At 39.4% G+C, this 17860-nt stretch overlaps 1 protein-coding gene across 7 annotated transcripts in view; it reads right to left on the bottom strand.

Annotated features, from left to right (window-relative positions):
* The window catches only part of ARL15 (ADP ribosylation factor like GTPase 15), a 255678-nt gene that overhangs the window by 232089 nt on the left and 5729 nt on the right, over positions 1-17860 (bottom strand). For 5 of the 7 annotated variants that reach the window (XM_048290888.1, XM_048290889.1, XM_048290890.1 and 2 more), the window contains exons 2-4: positions 14411-14426; positions 12490-12580; positions 11829-11885 (exon numbers count right to left, since the gene is read on the bottom strand). The exons of 1 other annotated variant lie outside the window; for it this stretch is intronic. In XM_048290888.1, the coding sequence (XP_048146845.1) occupies positions 11829-11882 (54 nt within the window). In that variant the 5' untranslated portion in view covers positions 11883-11885; positions 12490-12580; positions 14411-14426. The remainder of the gene's footprint in view (positions 1-11828; positions 11886-12489; positions 12581-14410; positions 14427-17860) is intronic. One more of the 7 variants, XM_048290886.1, reaches the window with a different exon arrangement.

The raw sequence follows: 17860 nt of genomic DNA, 5'->3' as shown, positions 1-17860 counted from the left end.
GCAAACTAATTTGCACAACAGATTCTTTCTAATTATGTTCTAATTTCAATGGTAAAAGAGCAGGAGGCTAATATAAGTATTCAAATGCTCTGACACCAATCACCCAAGGCACGCACTGTGATGCGGAACCACAAGATCTTGTGTAGAAGCTGCTGTGGAGCATCAGCAAATTCTTTACATTTTACACCTCAGTTTACCCTGCTGAAAAACAAAATAGCTTGTGTCTCATTGGAAGTTTGAAAGTTGAGCCACTATCTGTCAGATTTGGGAATACAAGCATATGGAATAATAAAACCATCATTAGGAAGAGTTCCACAGGCATTTCCAAATACATTCAGATTTTGTAATTACTAAGAGCTTTATTAATATGCTCCATCTAGATCTGATTTATCAACCACTAAATTATTATTGGAGAGTGATAGCTTATAAAAGATTAATTAATGTTACATTACAGGCTCAGCACAACACACACCTAAAACCACAGTTTCTTTTATTGTGGTTTTCTTGTTCATTATCCAATAGTCCTAGAGCTTCAGTTCAGCATAGTTTACTCCACAGCAGTTGTTTTTTGGGTTTTCTAGTTGTTTGGGGTTGAGTTTTGCTTGTTTCTTTCTTTCTTTTTTTCTTTTTTTTAAAAATATACATTTTGACCTTCTTATTTATGGGTTATTTGGATTTAAAACCCAATTTTATGACCCCTCTATTATTCTTTCCTGCAAGGCTGAGGTCCAAGATTAGGGGTTCTCATCCACTGTGGCCATTGCTTTTTAATTTGGTATGATAAGGTATGTATTTCCACACTTCATCCCTTTCAGAGTCATCTTCTTGTTCGAAGTCAAGTGAAATGTCACCATGAAAAGCATTTTAGAATCACTGAAACCAAGAGTTACTTCCTTCTAATATCTCACAATATGGCCCAATCTGCTCATAAACCTCTCTTAGTAGATTCATTCTCTTCCACAGACAATAAATTCATGTATAGAAAAAAACAACACACAACTCTCATGAAGAGCAAGGCAAAAGCACCTGAAACACAAATCTTGATGTCAATAACCAGAAGTCTTTGTCAAGTCTTAGTGAACATATTTGCTTCACTTTCCCTTCATGGTTCCACATCTTTTGCCTATACAGATTCAACTTCACAACAAATCCCACCTCTTTTTCCACACACAGACAAGAAGTGCACTTGGCAAGACCTTGCATGGTTTCCAAATACACTGATGTGTTTGATGTAATCCCTGTCCGCCTGTAGCCTGCTTGTCACAGCACAGACTTGAGTCAATATCGATCAGAGTAGCAACCTCTGTTGGGGCTCTAGATACAACCCTATACAGAGGGGTTATTACTTACACATATGTATTACAGAGAATTGCACTGGAATGTCTTCCACTCAACCCAAGATGACAACAAAATGAAGTACGCAGATCTTCAAGACAATGCTAACACAGGCCTGGTTAAGAAACATAATCTCACATGTTTTGGAAATGTGTGCACTTTCAGAATTGGGGTACAAATAATCATCTTCCGTTAGGGTAAAGTGTATGTTTACACTGACTACATTACAATGTAAAGAGTGGATAAAAAAATCCATTATTAATGGAATTTGAGGCAAAGATAAGCAAAAAAGATGGGTTGTGGGTTTTGCCTGAGATGCAACATTTGTTACTGTTGGGGACATCTTTCACTAGACCAGGTTGCTCAAAGCCCCATCCAGCTTACCCTTGAACACTTCCAGGGATGGAGCATCTACAGCTTCTCAGGGCAAACTGTCACAGGGCTACACCATCTTCAAAGCAAATAATTTCCCTCTAATATCTGTTACAGCGGGGATTACTGTAACACGCATATATCAAACCAGGAGTCCCGTAGAAATGAAGTATATATGGATAGATTCGTGGTAGATGTTTCAGAGATGTTTATTTCTCCAGCCACATGGCCGGGGCTCAGCTCAGGAACTCCGCAGTCACGGGACTCCAGGGTCCTTGGCCACACTGGGGAACACAAACCAACCAATGGGGAACGAGGCTGACCAGGGGCAGGGAAACCCCGTGTCTCCCCCCAGGGCCCCTCTCCCAGGGCTCCATGGAAGGGGAGGAGACCCCAACACCTCACCCGTTTTATTTTAATAAAAGGAGAATGAAAACGACTGGATAACAAGAACAGTTTCAAGACAAAACAAGCCACCCTCCTGAGTCTTTAAATGTCCAAACAGATTCTCTGGAACATTTTAGGGCTGACAGAAGGGAGACAGAACTCTCTGGGAATGCTTTGTGGGGAAACTGAGGCAGGAGAGGGTTTAATTTCTTCTCTCCCCCTTTTCATCCCCCCCTCGGCATTGGAGAGGAATTGTAGGGAAATGGAATTGTATAGGGAAGCCATGGGGTGAAAAACAGATTAGGAATAAACTGGGGATAGGGTAAACTTAGGAAGGGGTTCATATTGGGTATAGGGTAAAAGGGGAAAGTAGGCTGCGGATAGGGAAGCTGCTGGGATGGATATTGTTTATAATTTTGTGCATAACGGCTGCCTTTGACGGGAATACCTCCAGGCCCAGTAACATTCGCTGCTTGTAAACCCTTCTTTCCTTGCACTATATCAAATTGTACAACTTCCCCATCTCCTACACTTGGCAGGTAATTTTTAGGGTTATTCCTTTTAATGGCAGTTCTATGGATGAATAGATCTTCCCCTGTATCATCTCGTGTTATAAATCCATAGTTGTTTTTTACATTGTACCATTTCACAGTTCCTGTGACTTTCGTGGCTACAGCTCCTCCTATCACGTGCTTGCGTGTTCGCCGTGGTTGCCGGTCCCGCGTGGCCGCCGCCTCGCCGGCTCCAACGTCTCGGCCGGGCCCCCGCGTTGCGGCTGCTCCGCGCTCTCCCAGCGGCGCTGCTCCGGCGCGTCTGGGCTCTGCGCGGCCCCGCATTGCCATCACCGCTGGCTCCGCGCCCTGTGAGCAGTTCCACTCTGCCAACTCCACGCTGCTTTGAGAGCGGCCCCGTTCCGGCTCGGCGCTGCGCAGCTTCTCGTGTCGCTGTGGAAACCGCCGCTTCTCCCTCCGCAGGGCTCTCCGAGCCATGTGCTCAGAGCGGCCTGCCACGCCAATGCCCGGTTCCTGGCTGCTCGTGGCCCACGGCACCCGCGGCATCGCTCCCTCACTCGCGGTCGCGTGGCCGGGGACCCCGAGACAGGGATGGGGTCCGCGATAAGGCGCGCGCTCCCGAGGGGGCCGGGCGCATCCAGCGCAGGCACCTCCGCCAGCGTGTGCCACAGGGATGGCGGCCGCGCGGCCTCGGCCACGGGATAAGTATGATCTTCTGCTTTAGGGGTAATGGGGCCATACAAATGCTCCTCAAGAGCTTCCCTGATTATAAGGTATGCACGGAAAGCTTCTCTTTGATCTCCTACTTTATCCCAGATCTCATCCCAGAAACACCCCTCACAAGATTCAGGAGGTTCGATATCAAAAAGTAAGTCTCGAGAAATATAGGAGAACCTTTTGAAAAGCCAGATGAAAAAAATGTTCTAGATCTTCCGGTTGCATTACTTTTTTGTTTTGCTGTTCAAGGATTCCTCTTACTTCTAGATACTTTTTCTGTGGCTCAGAGAGCCCCATTTCCCACGATTCTTCCATCATCCAGAGAGAATATCCAAACCAAGATGAGAAGAGAGGTCTAGAGTGGTTATTTTACTCACGGATCTTCCTCAGGGATCAGTGTCCTGCCCGCATTCCTCCACCAGTTTGTTACAGCGGGGATTACTGTAACACGCATATATCAAACCAGGAGTCCCGTAGAAATGAAGTATATAAGGACAGATTCGTGGCAGATGTTTCAGAGATGTTTATTTCTCCAGCCGCATGGCCGGAGCTCAGCTCAGGAGCCCCGCAGTCACAGGACCCCAGGGTCCTTGGCCACCCCGGGGAACACAAACCAACCAATGGGGAACGAGGCTGACCAGGGGCAGGGAAACCCCGTGTCTCCCCCCAGGGCCCATCTCCCAGGGCTCCATGGCAGGGGAGGAGACCCCAACAAATATGTAATCTAAATTTTCCCTCTTTCAGTTCAAAGCCATTCCCCCTTGTCCTATCATTACATGCCCTTGTAAAGTCCCAGTTGCAGCATGGAAACATGTTGCCTTGTTTTGAAAAAGAAACCATTGGAAGAATAGGGATCTGTTCAAAAACATGGTGCCTGCATGTGCTCAAGGCTAAAATGAAGTTTTGAAAATGCTACTGAGCAGCTACTCTCTGTTCTGGCATCTGCATCTTGTTGAAAGCCCAGGAAACATATAGCAGACTTGTGTGTCCCTCTCTTAACTGACACTTTGATTTAGAGAACAGGAGGAGAAAGTGGGACATTTCATTCCACTGGCTGCTGTTGCTTTCCTTACACTAATAAAAAAAAAACTCTTTCAGATGAGAAGCTCTGTGGGAATGGATCTGAAGATTCACCAACCTTGTTTTTTCTGTAATGTGTAAGGTCCCAGTATATGAATCAAGAAGCATTTTGACAATGCACACAGTGAGATTTTTTTGGGTTGTCCTGTGCAGCGCCAGAAGTTGGACTCAAATGATCCTTGCGGGTCCCTTTCAACACACGACATTCCATGACAAAATAACTGCACAACAAATAATTTGTGTTCATGAGGTCTTGAAGACACCAGAAAGATTGAGTGAAACAAGGTAGGTGTAGCACTTTCACCAGTAGCATTAAATAAAGCTAAAAAAATTGAAGTCATAAGTTTGGAAAGCCTTGGGAAATGCTTTAGAAAGCACTGCTGAAAACAGAGGTACTAGAGATTTGCCTGCATTGACACAGGCAATTGTGACAATACCAGGAACAGAATTTTAAAATCTTGGTTACAACATACCATGTGATAGCTCTATGTAGCCTTTGCTTCCCATGACAAAAGATATTCTTAAACCTAAAGGTCTATTGCCCAGAATGGCATTTGAGATCCTAGTAACAATTACTTACCTGAAAGCTTCCTTTTGAAATTTAAGTATATACAGACCTACCAGTGGAACCATAGTATGAATTTATGGCATCTATTAAACACTGTTGTTTTCTACTCTTAAACAACATAATACCCAGCAATATAAACCCAGTAAAAATTCAGTATAGTTTTGTACTATATAAATCCCTGCCATAAAAATGAAGTGGCACTCAAAAGGTTTCATATGACAGAATACAACTGGCTTTATGATTTGTGTGCAATATAATCAAACTGATCAAAATACAAACACTGTAATAGAAGGCAGATCTAAAAGCACTATCTACTTTAAAAGGCTCTAAAGGATGTTGTAGAATAGCCTTTCCAAAAGCATTTATGGATTTAATTACACATGCATACAATCTTAAACTACTTTGAAGACAGCACACTATAATTATAAAGAAGCTGTAGCAGCAGATATTCAGCAAACCACTTTGAAAACTAATTTCAACACCTGCGCAAACATTTTCAACTTTAAGATGAGAAGAAACATTAGAAACACCATGGATAGACATACAGTGATGGTGAGAATTAGAAATGTCTTTCTACCAAAAAAAAAAAAAAGCTAACATGTGAACAGATTACATTTTGTGGCATTTGATACATTTCCTTTATTTTTAATCTACTATCCACTTGTATGACTTCTTCCCTTAACAGATACCTATTCTTGAACAAATGCAGGATGTCTTCAGAAAACAGAGTTGAACTATTTTCAGCAGCAATCATAATAGTAACTATCACTGATGCCCTCAGGATACAGGGCATGCATGTTCACAGGAAAAAGCAATCTTCTCTCATTCTAGGACAAACAGACAACTTTTGAGCTCACAGTACAAAGTTTAAGACCTGCAGAACAAACTTTTCCCACTTCTGCTGTAATATGACATCTTGTGAAAGATGATTATTCTGCAAGAAGTGTAATTTCTAGTGCTCTGTGGTTGTCCAATTGCTGTTAAAGGCAAATACAGATTAACAACAGTTTGTAATACATACTCAAAAGCAACACCATTTTTGGCAAGACTAGGACTAAAAAAAACCAGAATAAAAAAAACCTGCAACTGCATGCAAAATACTGTGAGTGGTATATATTACTGTTGGCCCCTATTTCCACTTGCAGATCACGTATTAGATTCTTACTCATCCAGCTATACAAGGTAGAGGATGTGATTGAATGTGCACAGACAGCAGGGCATGCAACTTTGACCATAATCACAGGGAGTCTTCCATCACAACTTCCAATCACCCAGTCAGGAATCCTTGCAAATGAATTTGCTCTTTTGCACATCTCATTGCTATCCATACTCCCAACCTCTGCATTACAGAATGTGAAAGGAAAAAATTCACATTCACTGAAGAGCCATTTCTAGTCTTTTCATCCTCTCAATAATTCAAATGATACAGTGAACTACTAGATTTGTAATTTGCCATTAATTCAACAGGTTCCCCTGCTGTCTTTCCAAATCCACAATCTCAGGGCACCTCAGATTTCAAACAGGTCATTTTTGTCATAGGAGATTGTCAGAATTTTGAATATCTTTACTTGGCAATGTACTTACAAATTACATTTTAAACCTATTATATTCAATTAAAATAATTTTTTAATATAAGTAAAGAGGCTACTTTGCAAACTACACAAAAAAAGGATGCTCAGCAGAGGCCACTAGAAAAATTCCATGCTCATACCATCACCCCCTGCATCACTTGAGCCTGACAAGAGCAGTTTATTTTCCATGTGGAGCACCATGAAGGCAAAATACAACATTTTGACAACACATTACACAACTGTTTTCTGGACAGACAGCAAGACTGAGGATTAGGAATCCTCACTTCCAAAGGGAAAATGCAAAACAGCACTTACGTACAGGATAACTAACCCCACAGCTTCGAGAAATGCAAATTGAACAGCACCTTGTCTGAACAGAAAAGATTGGAGTCTTTTTGTAATGATGATCTGGCCTTTTCCTCTTGTCCTCCCTAAAGCTAATGGCCTGTGGAACAGCCCTGCTGTCCTGTAGGGCAGGAATGAGCCATGGACAGCAGAGACAAATCAGATGGAACAAAACCTGTATTTGTAAAGGCCCTAGTCCAGGACAAAGCTCTATTCCAACCCAACAGAGATTCTGACAAAAATTAACAGGCTATTTTGGCAAACCATACCTTTCCAAGTGAAATCAATTACTAATTGTCAGAGGTTCTCAAAGAGCTGGAAATACAGTGTATATCACTGAATAGCCCAAGGAAGCAATGCTGTCGCAGCAGCACTGGCTGCACCAAGCTGCTGAGCTCTTTGAGCAGGGAACATGAGCTCTGGCCACAAGGAGAGACTGCTCAGCAATGACAGCACAGTTCACTTTAACCAACGAACTCTGTGGAAAGAAAGGGAAGAGAATTGTATTCTGATCTCACTCCTTTCCCAGCCTTGATGTTCTCCCCCTTCACCTGTCTTTACTTTCCTCATTTGAAAAAATGTTACAACTGTACCTTTATTTCAGGGAAAGTCTCATAGCTCATAGTAAAAAACCCACAGTATAGCTAAAATTCACATGCACAGTGACACATGCATCAAGAGAGTTTGCCGCTCTTTCTCCTGTTAAGGTTGCTAGCAACATAAATCACACCTAGCATGGTCCAAGCAGCTCGACTACAGATTTGCAACAACCAAGCAGGCATAGTCCCACCCAATCCAAGTCACTGCCAAGACCAGGGTGATAGCGAAAACCTTTTATTTAAGGCTGGAAGTTAAAAACATTTACACCTTTCCTTTCCAACAGTCTATCCACAGAATATCAGCAGTAACTGTGAATGGAATTATCCACATTTCCCCAAGGGTAGCACATAAAAGGACTTTTTCCTGCTGCACTTTTGTGCTTTTGTTTTGCAGCTCCTGTCAAGGACACGACATGGGAAAGGGAGGAGTAGACAGGATATGCTATATGAACACTGTTATTACTTTAACTTAGTATTTTCCAATGGGAAACCGTGTTGGGGGGGTGGGGGGGGGGGGTGGGGAAGAGTCTCATAGGAAGCTTTCCATACTCTAACTCACAGGCTGGCTCCAGAAACCTCCCAGACATGTTCCCATGATTACCTCCTATTTCATGGCTGCCTTTAGTTGCTGCCTCAGTTGGTTTCTCTTCTTTTAAAAGCTTCCTCTCCACCACTTTATGAGTAAATGTTATTTCTGGTTTTTTTCTAACATCAGACAAACTCCTTAGCACAACAGCTGTTTCCAGTCAAATCGTTTCAAGACATGAATTTATCATTATAAACAAAGACAAATGTAAGTAAGTCCAAAGTAAACCAGAAAACTAAAAGCACATTTGCATCGTTAACTGTACTTACCATATATAAACTATAGCAAGCAAAGCTGTAAAAATGCATCATTTATTTCCACTTCTCAATGCGCAAATTCAAGCCAAGAGGCTACTAAAACTGAAATATCCACTACTCATGATTTTCAGGAAGGTGATGCCAACATTGATGCAACGTTGCTACAGTGCATCACTTTCGCCATACCCAGCGTCTTAAAGCAGAAAGATCTACAGAGAGCTTTTCATTATCCTTGTTTTGCTTTGAAACAAAATTATTTATCTATTGATGACATATTTTGAAAACAAAAAAAACTTACTTTTTAATTTCCTGAAACAGGAAAATGCATTTTCCAGTATTTTTACTTCTAATATACACCAGTAAATGACCATGCCACTAGGCCTCCTTAGGTATTTTTGCATGGTTCTCACCCCACACAGGCTTCTGTCCATTTTGCTGTCCAAAACAACAAGTGATGTGAAAATCACGTTTTGCATGTTCCTGCAGTCACATTTAAGGGTTAGGGACAGAACCTGTTCAAAAAAGCTTAAAATTATATGCAAATGGATGAAAAGAACAAAAGTCTCAAAGCCTAGTACAGAGTATCAGTGAACATTCTGGAGTATATGCGTAGGCACCTAATCATGCACATAGTTTCCAAGGTGGAGTCCTAAATATGTATAAAGGTGGCAAGTGTCCTGACATAAAAATTGTTTTACAAGACAAAAAAGTTTGGATTATTTTCCCTCTGAGGTTCATGTAAGTAGAATTCTCCATCATTATTTAACAGGACCTTTATCTGGTTAAGAAAATTAAATCAGAAACAGAAAGGAAATAATTATAACCTTTGTTACAAGCTGCCATATGCTTACAATCTCCACAGTCACGCAGATTCACAAATTTATCTGCCTGTTCCCACACATCCAATTGACACATCTGATGCAGATACTAGTATGGTGGGAGAAGCAGAAACATGCACCTGAAAAACTGGTACTTCTGCCAGAAGCTACTAGCTATGTGAAACACATTGAGGTTTATTTTCATTGGTTGGTTGATTTCTTAATCCCAAAAGCTTTCATTTGAGTTTATGATAATGTTTTCCTTTTAGAATACACATCCATCAGTTTCAGATTCAGAGATGGGCATCCCGTCTCTTCCTGTACTCTTGCAAAGATGTAGGTTTTCTCATAGCTCAAGACAACAAAGTTTTGACTTCTTAATCATGGCAGCACAGGCTGTTTTGCCGCAGATCACTATATAAACTCTTCCTCCATCTCATAATCTGTATGTCCCATAAAAACAGGAAGCCTATTTAATGGTGTAGTACAGGTGATGTAATGGGTGCTTTAGAGTGTTACTGATAAGCAGCTTGATAACAGACTAACAGTTGAGATGTCTGTAGTCCAAAGGACTAAAAGCCTTATTTGCAGCATTGTACCATGAGGACAAGGAAGTGTCCAAGTAACACAGTACAAGCTGAACAAATGGTGCTGCTAAGGACTGGCATCTGAGAGACTTCTTAGATTTTGCAGAAAAATCAATCCTAGCAAACAGAAAATCTATTGAATCTGCAAAACAGCATGCAGCAGAAAGCACAAGACACAAGGCATTAATTAAAAGGGAAATAGGAGCTGGAGTTTTGTGGTTTGCTCTTGACATCAGTATGGAGCACACAATACTTGCTAGCTGCCAGACTGCTGACATACCTGAGAAACAAAGCCAGTGACAGAGTTACAAGCATGAGCAGGACACGGTGCAGAGGCAGAAACTATCACACTATATTTCTGCACAGCTCTCAGTTCAGCAGGCCTCTCTGTTTATTCTGATACCAAAGCTGTCCAAATCCACCAACCTGTCAGATCATCTGAAACTCATCCTTCCAATGACAGGCATTTTTATGTAAGCAAGTACTCTCTGCACCTAGCATTTTCCTAAATGAACTATTTTAACTTTCAAATGCACTTTACATTGGATCTGTGTCCTGCCTGTACAACTGTGGCCACAACTGTGCACCTCCAGATGCTCTGAAGTCTAGTCATCATCTTCCTCACTATCCTCCCTTAAGTACCAGCAGTCAGTGAAATCAATTTCTTTCAGCATTTTAACAAACCAAGCTAGCTTTTTTTATTTTGCAATTTAAAACACTTAAGTATTTTGCTGCCCAGAAGGTGAGAGTGAGATACCAGTTATACAACTATCACTGTAACTGCAGCTACCACAACTTAATAGGGCACTCCAGTATATAGACAACACTTAACCAATTTTAAACTAAAACAGAACTGATTACTGTCAGAGGATGTATTTTGTTGTACATTGTACCTGCTTATACCCAGGTCTGCAATACACACACATTTATACTTGGGACATTCCCTCAAATGAATTTGAACAGCTTACTCTAGCCTTCTAAAGAACTGGCAAACCATTCGAGTACCTTGCAGCCATTGAAACCTCATACTGTAACCCTGTTGATCCTTCAAGATAGTATACTCCTATCACATAGGGATTTTTAGAGAGAAAGTCTTCCTAAGAAATATAAATACCATAAAGAAATATGCCTTTGACTCTTCTACCATTTAGAAGACATTTAGATGTTGAAAACAGAAAGCAGGCAAATGTCATGGGAAAAAAAACTCAGTAAGATATTAAACACTACCTGGAACCAAATTCTATGAACAAAAGCAGATGCTAAGCTTTGAGATTCTGTCCGCAGGTAAGACTTACTGACGGCACATAGGCCTCATCACTGTTCAAAACTCACCTACACTTTTGACTGCATGAAGTGGTACATTCCAGGCTTCCTCCTGAAAAGTGGTAACAGCAGGAGCAGCATTCCCTCTCCAAAAGCTCCAGGATATGAAGCATGATTTGAGCAACAGAGTCTTATACATTGTGTAAGCTCTGTTTACACTACACATTATTGTAGTAGTGCAATTAATTTCTGCAAAACCCCATTCATCTAACTGTTCTCATCACTAATTAGAACAACTGGGAGCAGAAAAATAAATGCTAGCATATTTGGGACATATGTTTGAAGTAAACTTCTTATTTCTCTTATATAAGGTAAGTTTAACTTAACAGCATTTCCAAATGTTAAGGCTTTCAGACAAAGCTTACAATATGTGCATTTAGCTACCATGTTTGTAATACGTCACGTAATACGTGACGTTACTCAAACATCATAGATATTTAAAGGCAAAGGTACATAAACCCTTCAGCAATGACACACAAGAATTCTCAGCAACTGATGCACATGAATTCTAAATTTTCTTACACCTCAAGAGGGTGGCTGAATTTTTCTTTCACTTTTTTAACTAAAGTGGAGGATACATTTTCTCTTCTGGTTTTAGTAAATCTTTGACAGGACAAAAACCTACTGTAGTCTGTTTATGCAAACTAGTATGAGAAAGCCCTTTTGCTATCTGCATTACTTAAATCCAGTACTAAAAATCTCAACTTCTTTTCACTCAAATGGCATTAACACTAACAAAAATATACTTATTTAGTTAGAACATTGCCTTACCGTGTAAATGCCAATTCTACAAACAGCAAATGAGAGCTGGATACATTCAGACATAGTCTAAAGGAATCAAAATAAAGAAATTACCAAGAATGCTATTTATTCAGAACTACTTTTCTTCCCATGTCTCCCCTCTGCCCCGAAAAAAACCAACTTCTTCAAGGCTGTATTAAACAACCTGAGAAAAATGCCATATAAATTCAGGTTATTCAGATGCATACTACCTTTCATACAGAAGCAGCTGTCAACACCTTTACACTTACTAGTTCAGTATTTAATTATAGGCCTCAGATAACCTAATGATCCGCAAAATGCCTGTACACAATCTTAACAATTTGCATGTAAGCTTTCAGTCTCATTTATTTTTATCTACTCTGTTTCAAAAACAATCTGCAAGAAACATTTTAATGGAGTGCTTTTTGGCCTCCTAGTAGACTGTAAAGAGCTTCTGTGCTTATATGTTACAGTTCTTCTCTCCCTGTACCATCACTGAAACTTTCTTCCTCTATATACCAAAATAATGTATATAATTTAATGCTTGCACATTTCTGGAGTCTTATTCCTTTAGTTTTCTGATATTTTCATGATCAAAGTAGAACATGAAAATGAACATTTTATTTTATCTGTTCTTACAGCTGGGAAAAATCATATTAAAAGTTTTTACCCTCAACTTGCTCAACTTCCGATCTGCTGTGATGCCACAATTCTATGTCTTCTGCAGTCACCCAGAGAGGCTGAGGATGGACTACGAATTTCTGATGAAACAGATGAAAAACACCTTCTTTAATTAGCATAACAAAGCCAGGAAATAAATGCAGCTCTCCAACACGAAAATAAACACTACTGTATGTTTGCCATATTTCCTATGCAATTAGGTAAAATAAACTAAGCTTACAATGATTTATTCAGAAAAGTAATTGAGCAATTTGCCTTTCAAATGCCATATATAAAGGTATATAAGGTATTTGAAAGGCAAAACTTAAAGCCAAAACTTAAAGCCAAAGTGAAACATTTTTATTTAATATTTAAAAAGTTCACACATTATCTAAGATAAAGTGCTGGATGATACAGACTTTAAACGTACCAGTCAAAACATCATCTCAGCATCTGCTTTCTAATTTCTCCCACCCTTTAAATGAAATACCCATTTAATTAGAATTGGGATTTTAAAAAATCAAAAGAATAGATCTCATTAATTATAAGTAATAAAAAAAAGTGTACCAACATTTTTCTTTATCTGTAATTGTTACATTTAAATTTGAAACAAACAGTATTTCGCTGAATTGTCTGAAAGTCAAAAAGCACAGCACAAAACCCTGAAAGCAAACTTCAACAGCACAGTTGATTTTCTTTTCTTACTGGAAGTAATCTAGCATATTATTAATGACAAGGAAATGCTGATTCAAAGCACCATTTCAATTTAAGGAAATTTTTTTTGCAGCTTTAAGAACAAACATCCAAGTCTATTACTTGTGCTCTGGGCTTCTCCCAGAAAGAAAAAAGTGACAGAGAAATAGGAACTGACTTCAAGAAATCCTGCAGTTACACAAAGTGGTGGGGCGGGGTCAGAAACCATACCCCTCCTGACAGTATTTGCAGACCTTGTTCCAAAGGTTCCAGGGATGGATGATTTCCCCAAGCAATTTAGTCCAGTGCATCATTACCCTCTCTACTAGAAAGTTTCCTAATGTTTAACCTGGGTCTCCGGCAATTTAAGCCCATACTTAAATACCAGGTGATACATGCAGTGATTTGCATTTTCAGTATCCTGGGAGATTCTATGTTGCTAGCGGACACAACTTTATATCCAAAGTAAATTTATTTCAGCTTGCAAGAGAAGTAAACATGCAGCAGCAGCAAACCATTACAGCTTCTCCATATATACTGTTTGCTTTTATTCTAGACAAGCACAGCACTATAAATTGTTTTATTTTTTTAATTTTTATTTAGTATTTCCAGGCTATACATTAGTGGGAGTACTAAACTGCAGTTCAAATTCCACAGTAAGCCCCTGTAGATCCTTGCTTCAGTAGAATAAAACAACCTACATCCTGTGTTACCTTACTCATCTGTTGTTGGGTTTGCTTGCTACTGTAATGTTCTGAAACCACAGGCTATAATTATAAAGCACGAATTCTGTCACACACAGTACCGATGAATGTTTCCCTTATGCATTTCCCAGTGAAATACTAAGATAACCCCTTCTTCAAGTCCCCAAGATAATGCTTATAAACTACATTCTATTGTGGTAAAAAAGGTCATTAAATCCAGTGCTACTATTAATATCTATTAATATCATATTCACCTATCCTTCTGAAAATTTACATTCCCTCCCCAGTAGTATTTCAGTTTAATCCCTGAAAAAGTGACAGGAATTGATTTAAATAATTTAAAATTTAATGATAATATCCTTCAGACTATCACTCCAACCACTGAGTTAAGATATAGTTGATAATCTGTTGCTACAATGGGGAGTTTATTCTTGATACTTGTAATCTTTCGTTATTTTGGTTGTGCAACTCACTTGGGACCATACAATTGGGCAACAAAACAATTGTTGTAAAATTTGCATTTAATTTACTTACAGTTTATTGTTGCTTTCTGAAAGGATTTTACACGGTAAGCATGAAAATAAAAGAAAAAAAAATGTAAAAATATACCTACAAATACTATGAAAGAAAGATACCTTGTTTGATACAATTCTACAAGGACTAATTCTTCACAGAAGTGACTTCACATGTCAAAAGCGAAAAATGGAGCCAACAGGTCAAATATGTCAAACAATATACACATGCATCTCTGCCAAAAAGCACCCTTCTGCTTAGGCAAAAGGTCATCTCGCAAACATTAAATAACTTCTCCCACTGAAAGTAAACTCATGGCTAACTTTCCTATTTGCCCAATACTTTGTTACTTTAATAGTACCTTGTAAAAACGTGGCTGTTCATAATGACTTTGAAAGACGTCTGCCCTGCAGCTGTGCAACATTCAATTCACAACAAGCATCTGTTCTGCCCATTTTTTCAAGTATTCAGCTATCAGTACAAATATCAGTAAAAAACAATTTCAGTATTTAGTGTTAAAAAAAAAAAATCTCATTCAGCTCTGACACAGGCACACAGTCTGCAACTCACAAAGCCATTGTTTTAAATAATATCTATTTTGTCAGCAAATACAAGATTAAATCCCTACTCATAATATTTACAAGAGACCAGATTTTGAAAAGATTAACTAGAGCATGTTCTGCAACTGATGACTTCAAAGATGCAAGCACCAAGTTAAAAGCACTAGCATCACAAACCGCGGTGGGCAAAAGGGGAGGGGGAGCCTAATCAGGTTCTCAGAAAAGAAACAAAAGGCTCAACACCAGACAGAACTGCAGGAGCCGGTATCCTCAATTCTGCCACCCAGCAGAAACACTCACCTGGACCTCAACTCGCTGTGACATGATCCTAAATAAATCAAGCAGTGAATATATCTCCAAGACCACAAAAACAGAAAGCAACACGAGAAAAGGAAAATGTTAGAGGGTTTTTTTTCTGGTGATATGTTTCTTTAATAAACTAAAGATCCAGGCACACTTCTGCTCATTTATAATTAAGTGATACAACCCAGTAATCACTTGGAATTGCTGGATCTTCCAGGCAGAAGTTTTTTCCATCTCCATTCTTACCTGCATCTTTTCCAGTGTATAAAATGGCAAAAATTAGCAGTACAAGTGTATAAAATATGCAATTTTTAAGGCACCTTTATGTATGGAGCCTGAAACAAATTCTCAGTACTTATGTTTTGAGGAACATGTGGGTACCCACTACAGTAAATGTAGCAGGAACTTTGACCAGAACTGCTGTTTGCTAACCTTGTGTACTGCACTCCAACTAGTAACTCCAAGGCTCCCCTTTCTGCACAAGATGTCACAGCCCTCTAGCACATTCCATTAATAACATTTCTAATTTAAACTCCCCAAATTCTTTTTAATACTGTTCTCAGGGAAAAAGGACACAGAAAATATTTTCATATTCTCCTTTAATGCTGAATAATTAGATTTCTAAAATACCAATCTTCTTGTACATAATCACTAGAAAAATAAATCTTAGTTTAGAGACTAGAAGAAACCTGATGTTGATAGAAAAGCAATGATATGTGAACAGGAATAGGACTGGATCCAAGAACTCTCTTGTCATCACAAAAAGTAATCAAGTGGATGCACTAGAGAACAATGCTCTCCTCTCTTTTAGGCAATATTCTCAGTAGAACAGTTTTCCATGACTGTTTCCAGGACTGCAATGGCTCAGGCAGTGAAAGATGCAGATTAGCCAGCAGAAAATTAAAAGCTCCAAGAACAGCATAGACATTTCTCAAGAATTCTGGACCTTTTCTCCAGTCTTGCTGAAACCTGAAATTATGCAAGTTTCTAGGCAAGAAGAAAGCACTCAGAGAAGAGATCACTCTTTGTAGAGTTCATCATCTCTCTACATAGGCTGTCTACACAGTTTCAGGTTCACTCAGTGTTGTGGGCCTTAGATACAAAGTCATAAATTCAATTAAAACGGAGATGTTGGAAAGCCAATAGCCTCTCCTCATACGTCAAGGCAGCACTTCCAAGCAGAAGGAATCCATTAGCTACGTGCCCCTGGAGTAGATTAAGTATCTTCATCAATTCCTCTGAATTAAAATGTCCCACCTCCTGTGCAGTTGATGCAATTCTGATTACACCAGGGAGTACTCCTGGACACCACTTGGAACATGTCAATTTTCTAACTGCAATTCCCTGTTCCAGAACTAGTTCTAGCTGTCCTCTCAATGAGGAGAAATGGATGTCTTTAGCCCATGGCAAAGCCTAAGGACATCCAGGGAATTATATCTCATGATCTATCCTTATGGTCCAGCAATCACAACTTCAGGATCTCCTACCATCACATCTGAACATCACATTTAATACCAACCCACAACAGACCTGTTTTTGAAGGCACTGTACAAATTCCTGGTCTACTCATCTTGACTTCTCTAACATTACTGCACAAGTGAGAATTCAACTACACTCACATGAAAACACAGTTCCTGGATTATAACTGTCAGTGAGTTCTTCTATTGGGAAAAATTTACTTATTGCCTAGTTACCTCTCTTTCTGATTTCAAAGATGTCTAGAATATTGCCTGTTCATACCAGTCAGCTGTTTCTCCAGATTGAAGGGCTATAACTATTTAATCCCTGCTTGTACGGAAGCAATTGCTTTCCTTGAATTACCACATCATCCTTCTCTGTATCTTCTTTGGTTTTTCAATACTCTTCCTGAGATGATGCAACCAGACATGCAGCATCTAAGACAAGACCAAACCATACATTTAAGCAGTGTAAAAATGAGATCTTTCCCTTTTTCCTTCTAAATACTCTAAATTTGTTGACAGATGTCTGGGTTGGGGTGACATTTTAAAGAAGGATCCTCATTCCCTTTCCCGAGTACTGATGATATTTTAGGGCCTATCCATGCATCTGTACTACCATGTGACTTCTTCTATAAATATATGCAACTTTGCATTTATCAACACTGAATTTCATCTGCCATTTCATTATGGATATCAAAAGAGGTACTACAATTTTTTTCCTGGGTTCAATATGCATTCTTAGTATTTGTCTCTGCATCAGCCCATCCAAAGCACATGCAGTTTATTTATTATAGTTAATTCTTATTTATGAAATTCCCTTGTAATCTCTGAATTCATTTCTCCCTCTCATTCACTGCCAGAGCTGTGCTCTCAGTGCTCATTCGTACTTCCCATGAAATTTGTATTACAAAAAATGATTTCTTCATTTTTAATTGCTTCTAAGTTTTTCACCTCTATTGGAGTCAAAATCATTTAAAGGAAGATTAGGCAGCAGCAGTTGTAAAAGTTAATAAAATGTAGAAAACAGATGGTTCTTCCATACAAAAGCTCCAAGTCATAACAAAAAAAGAAATCTGCAAACTTACTTCTCCCATATCAACAGTTCCTAGTGGATCTGGGATGCCATCTTGCTTACTCAGACTCCCCAA

Source organism: Corvus hawaiiensis, chromosome Z (assembly GCF_020740725.1).
Source record: "Corvus hawaiiensis isolate bCorHaw1 chromosome Z, bCorHaw1.pri.cur, whole genome shotgun sequence".
NCBI classification, from domain to species: domain Eukaryota; kingdom Metazoa; phylum Chordata; class Aves; order Passeriformes; family Corvidae; genus Corvus; species Corvus hawaiiensis.
Note: the sequence above shows the minus strand (reverse complement) of the source record. Positions and strands in the feature narration are given on the sequence as shown.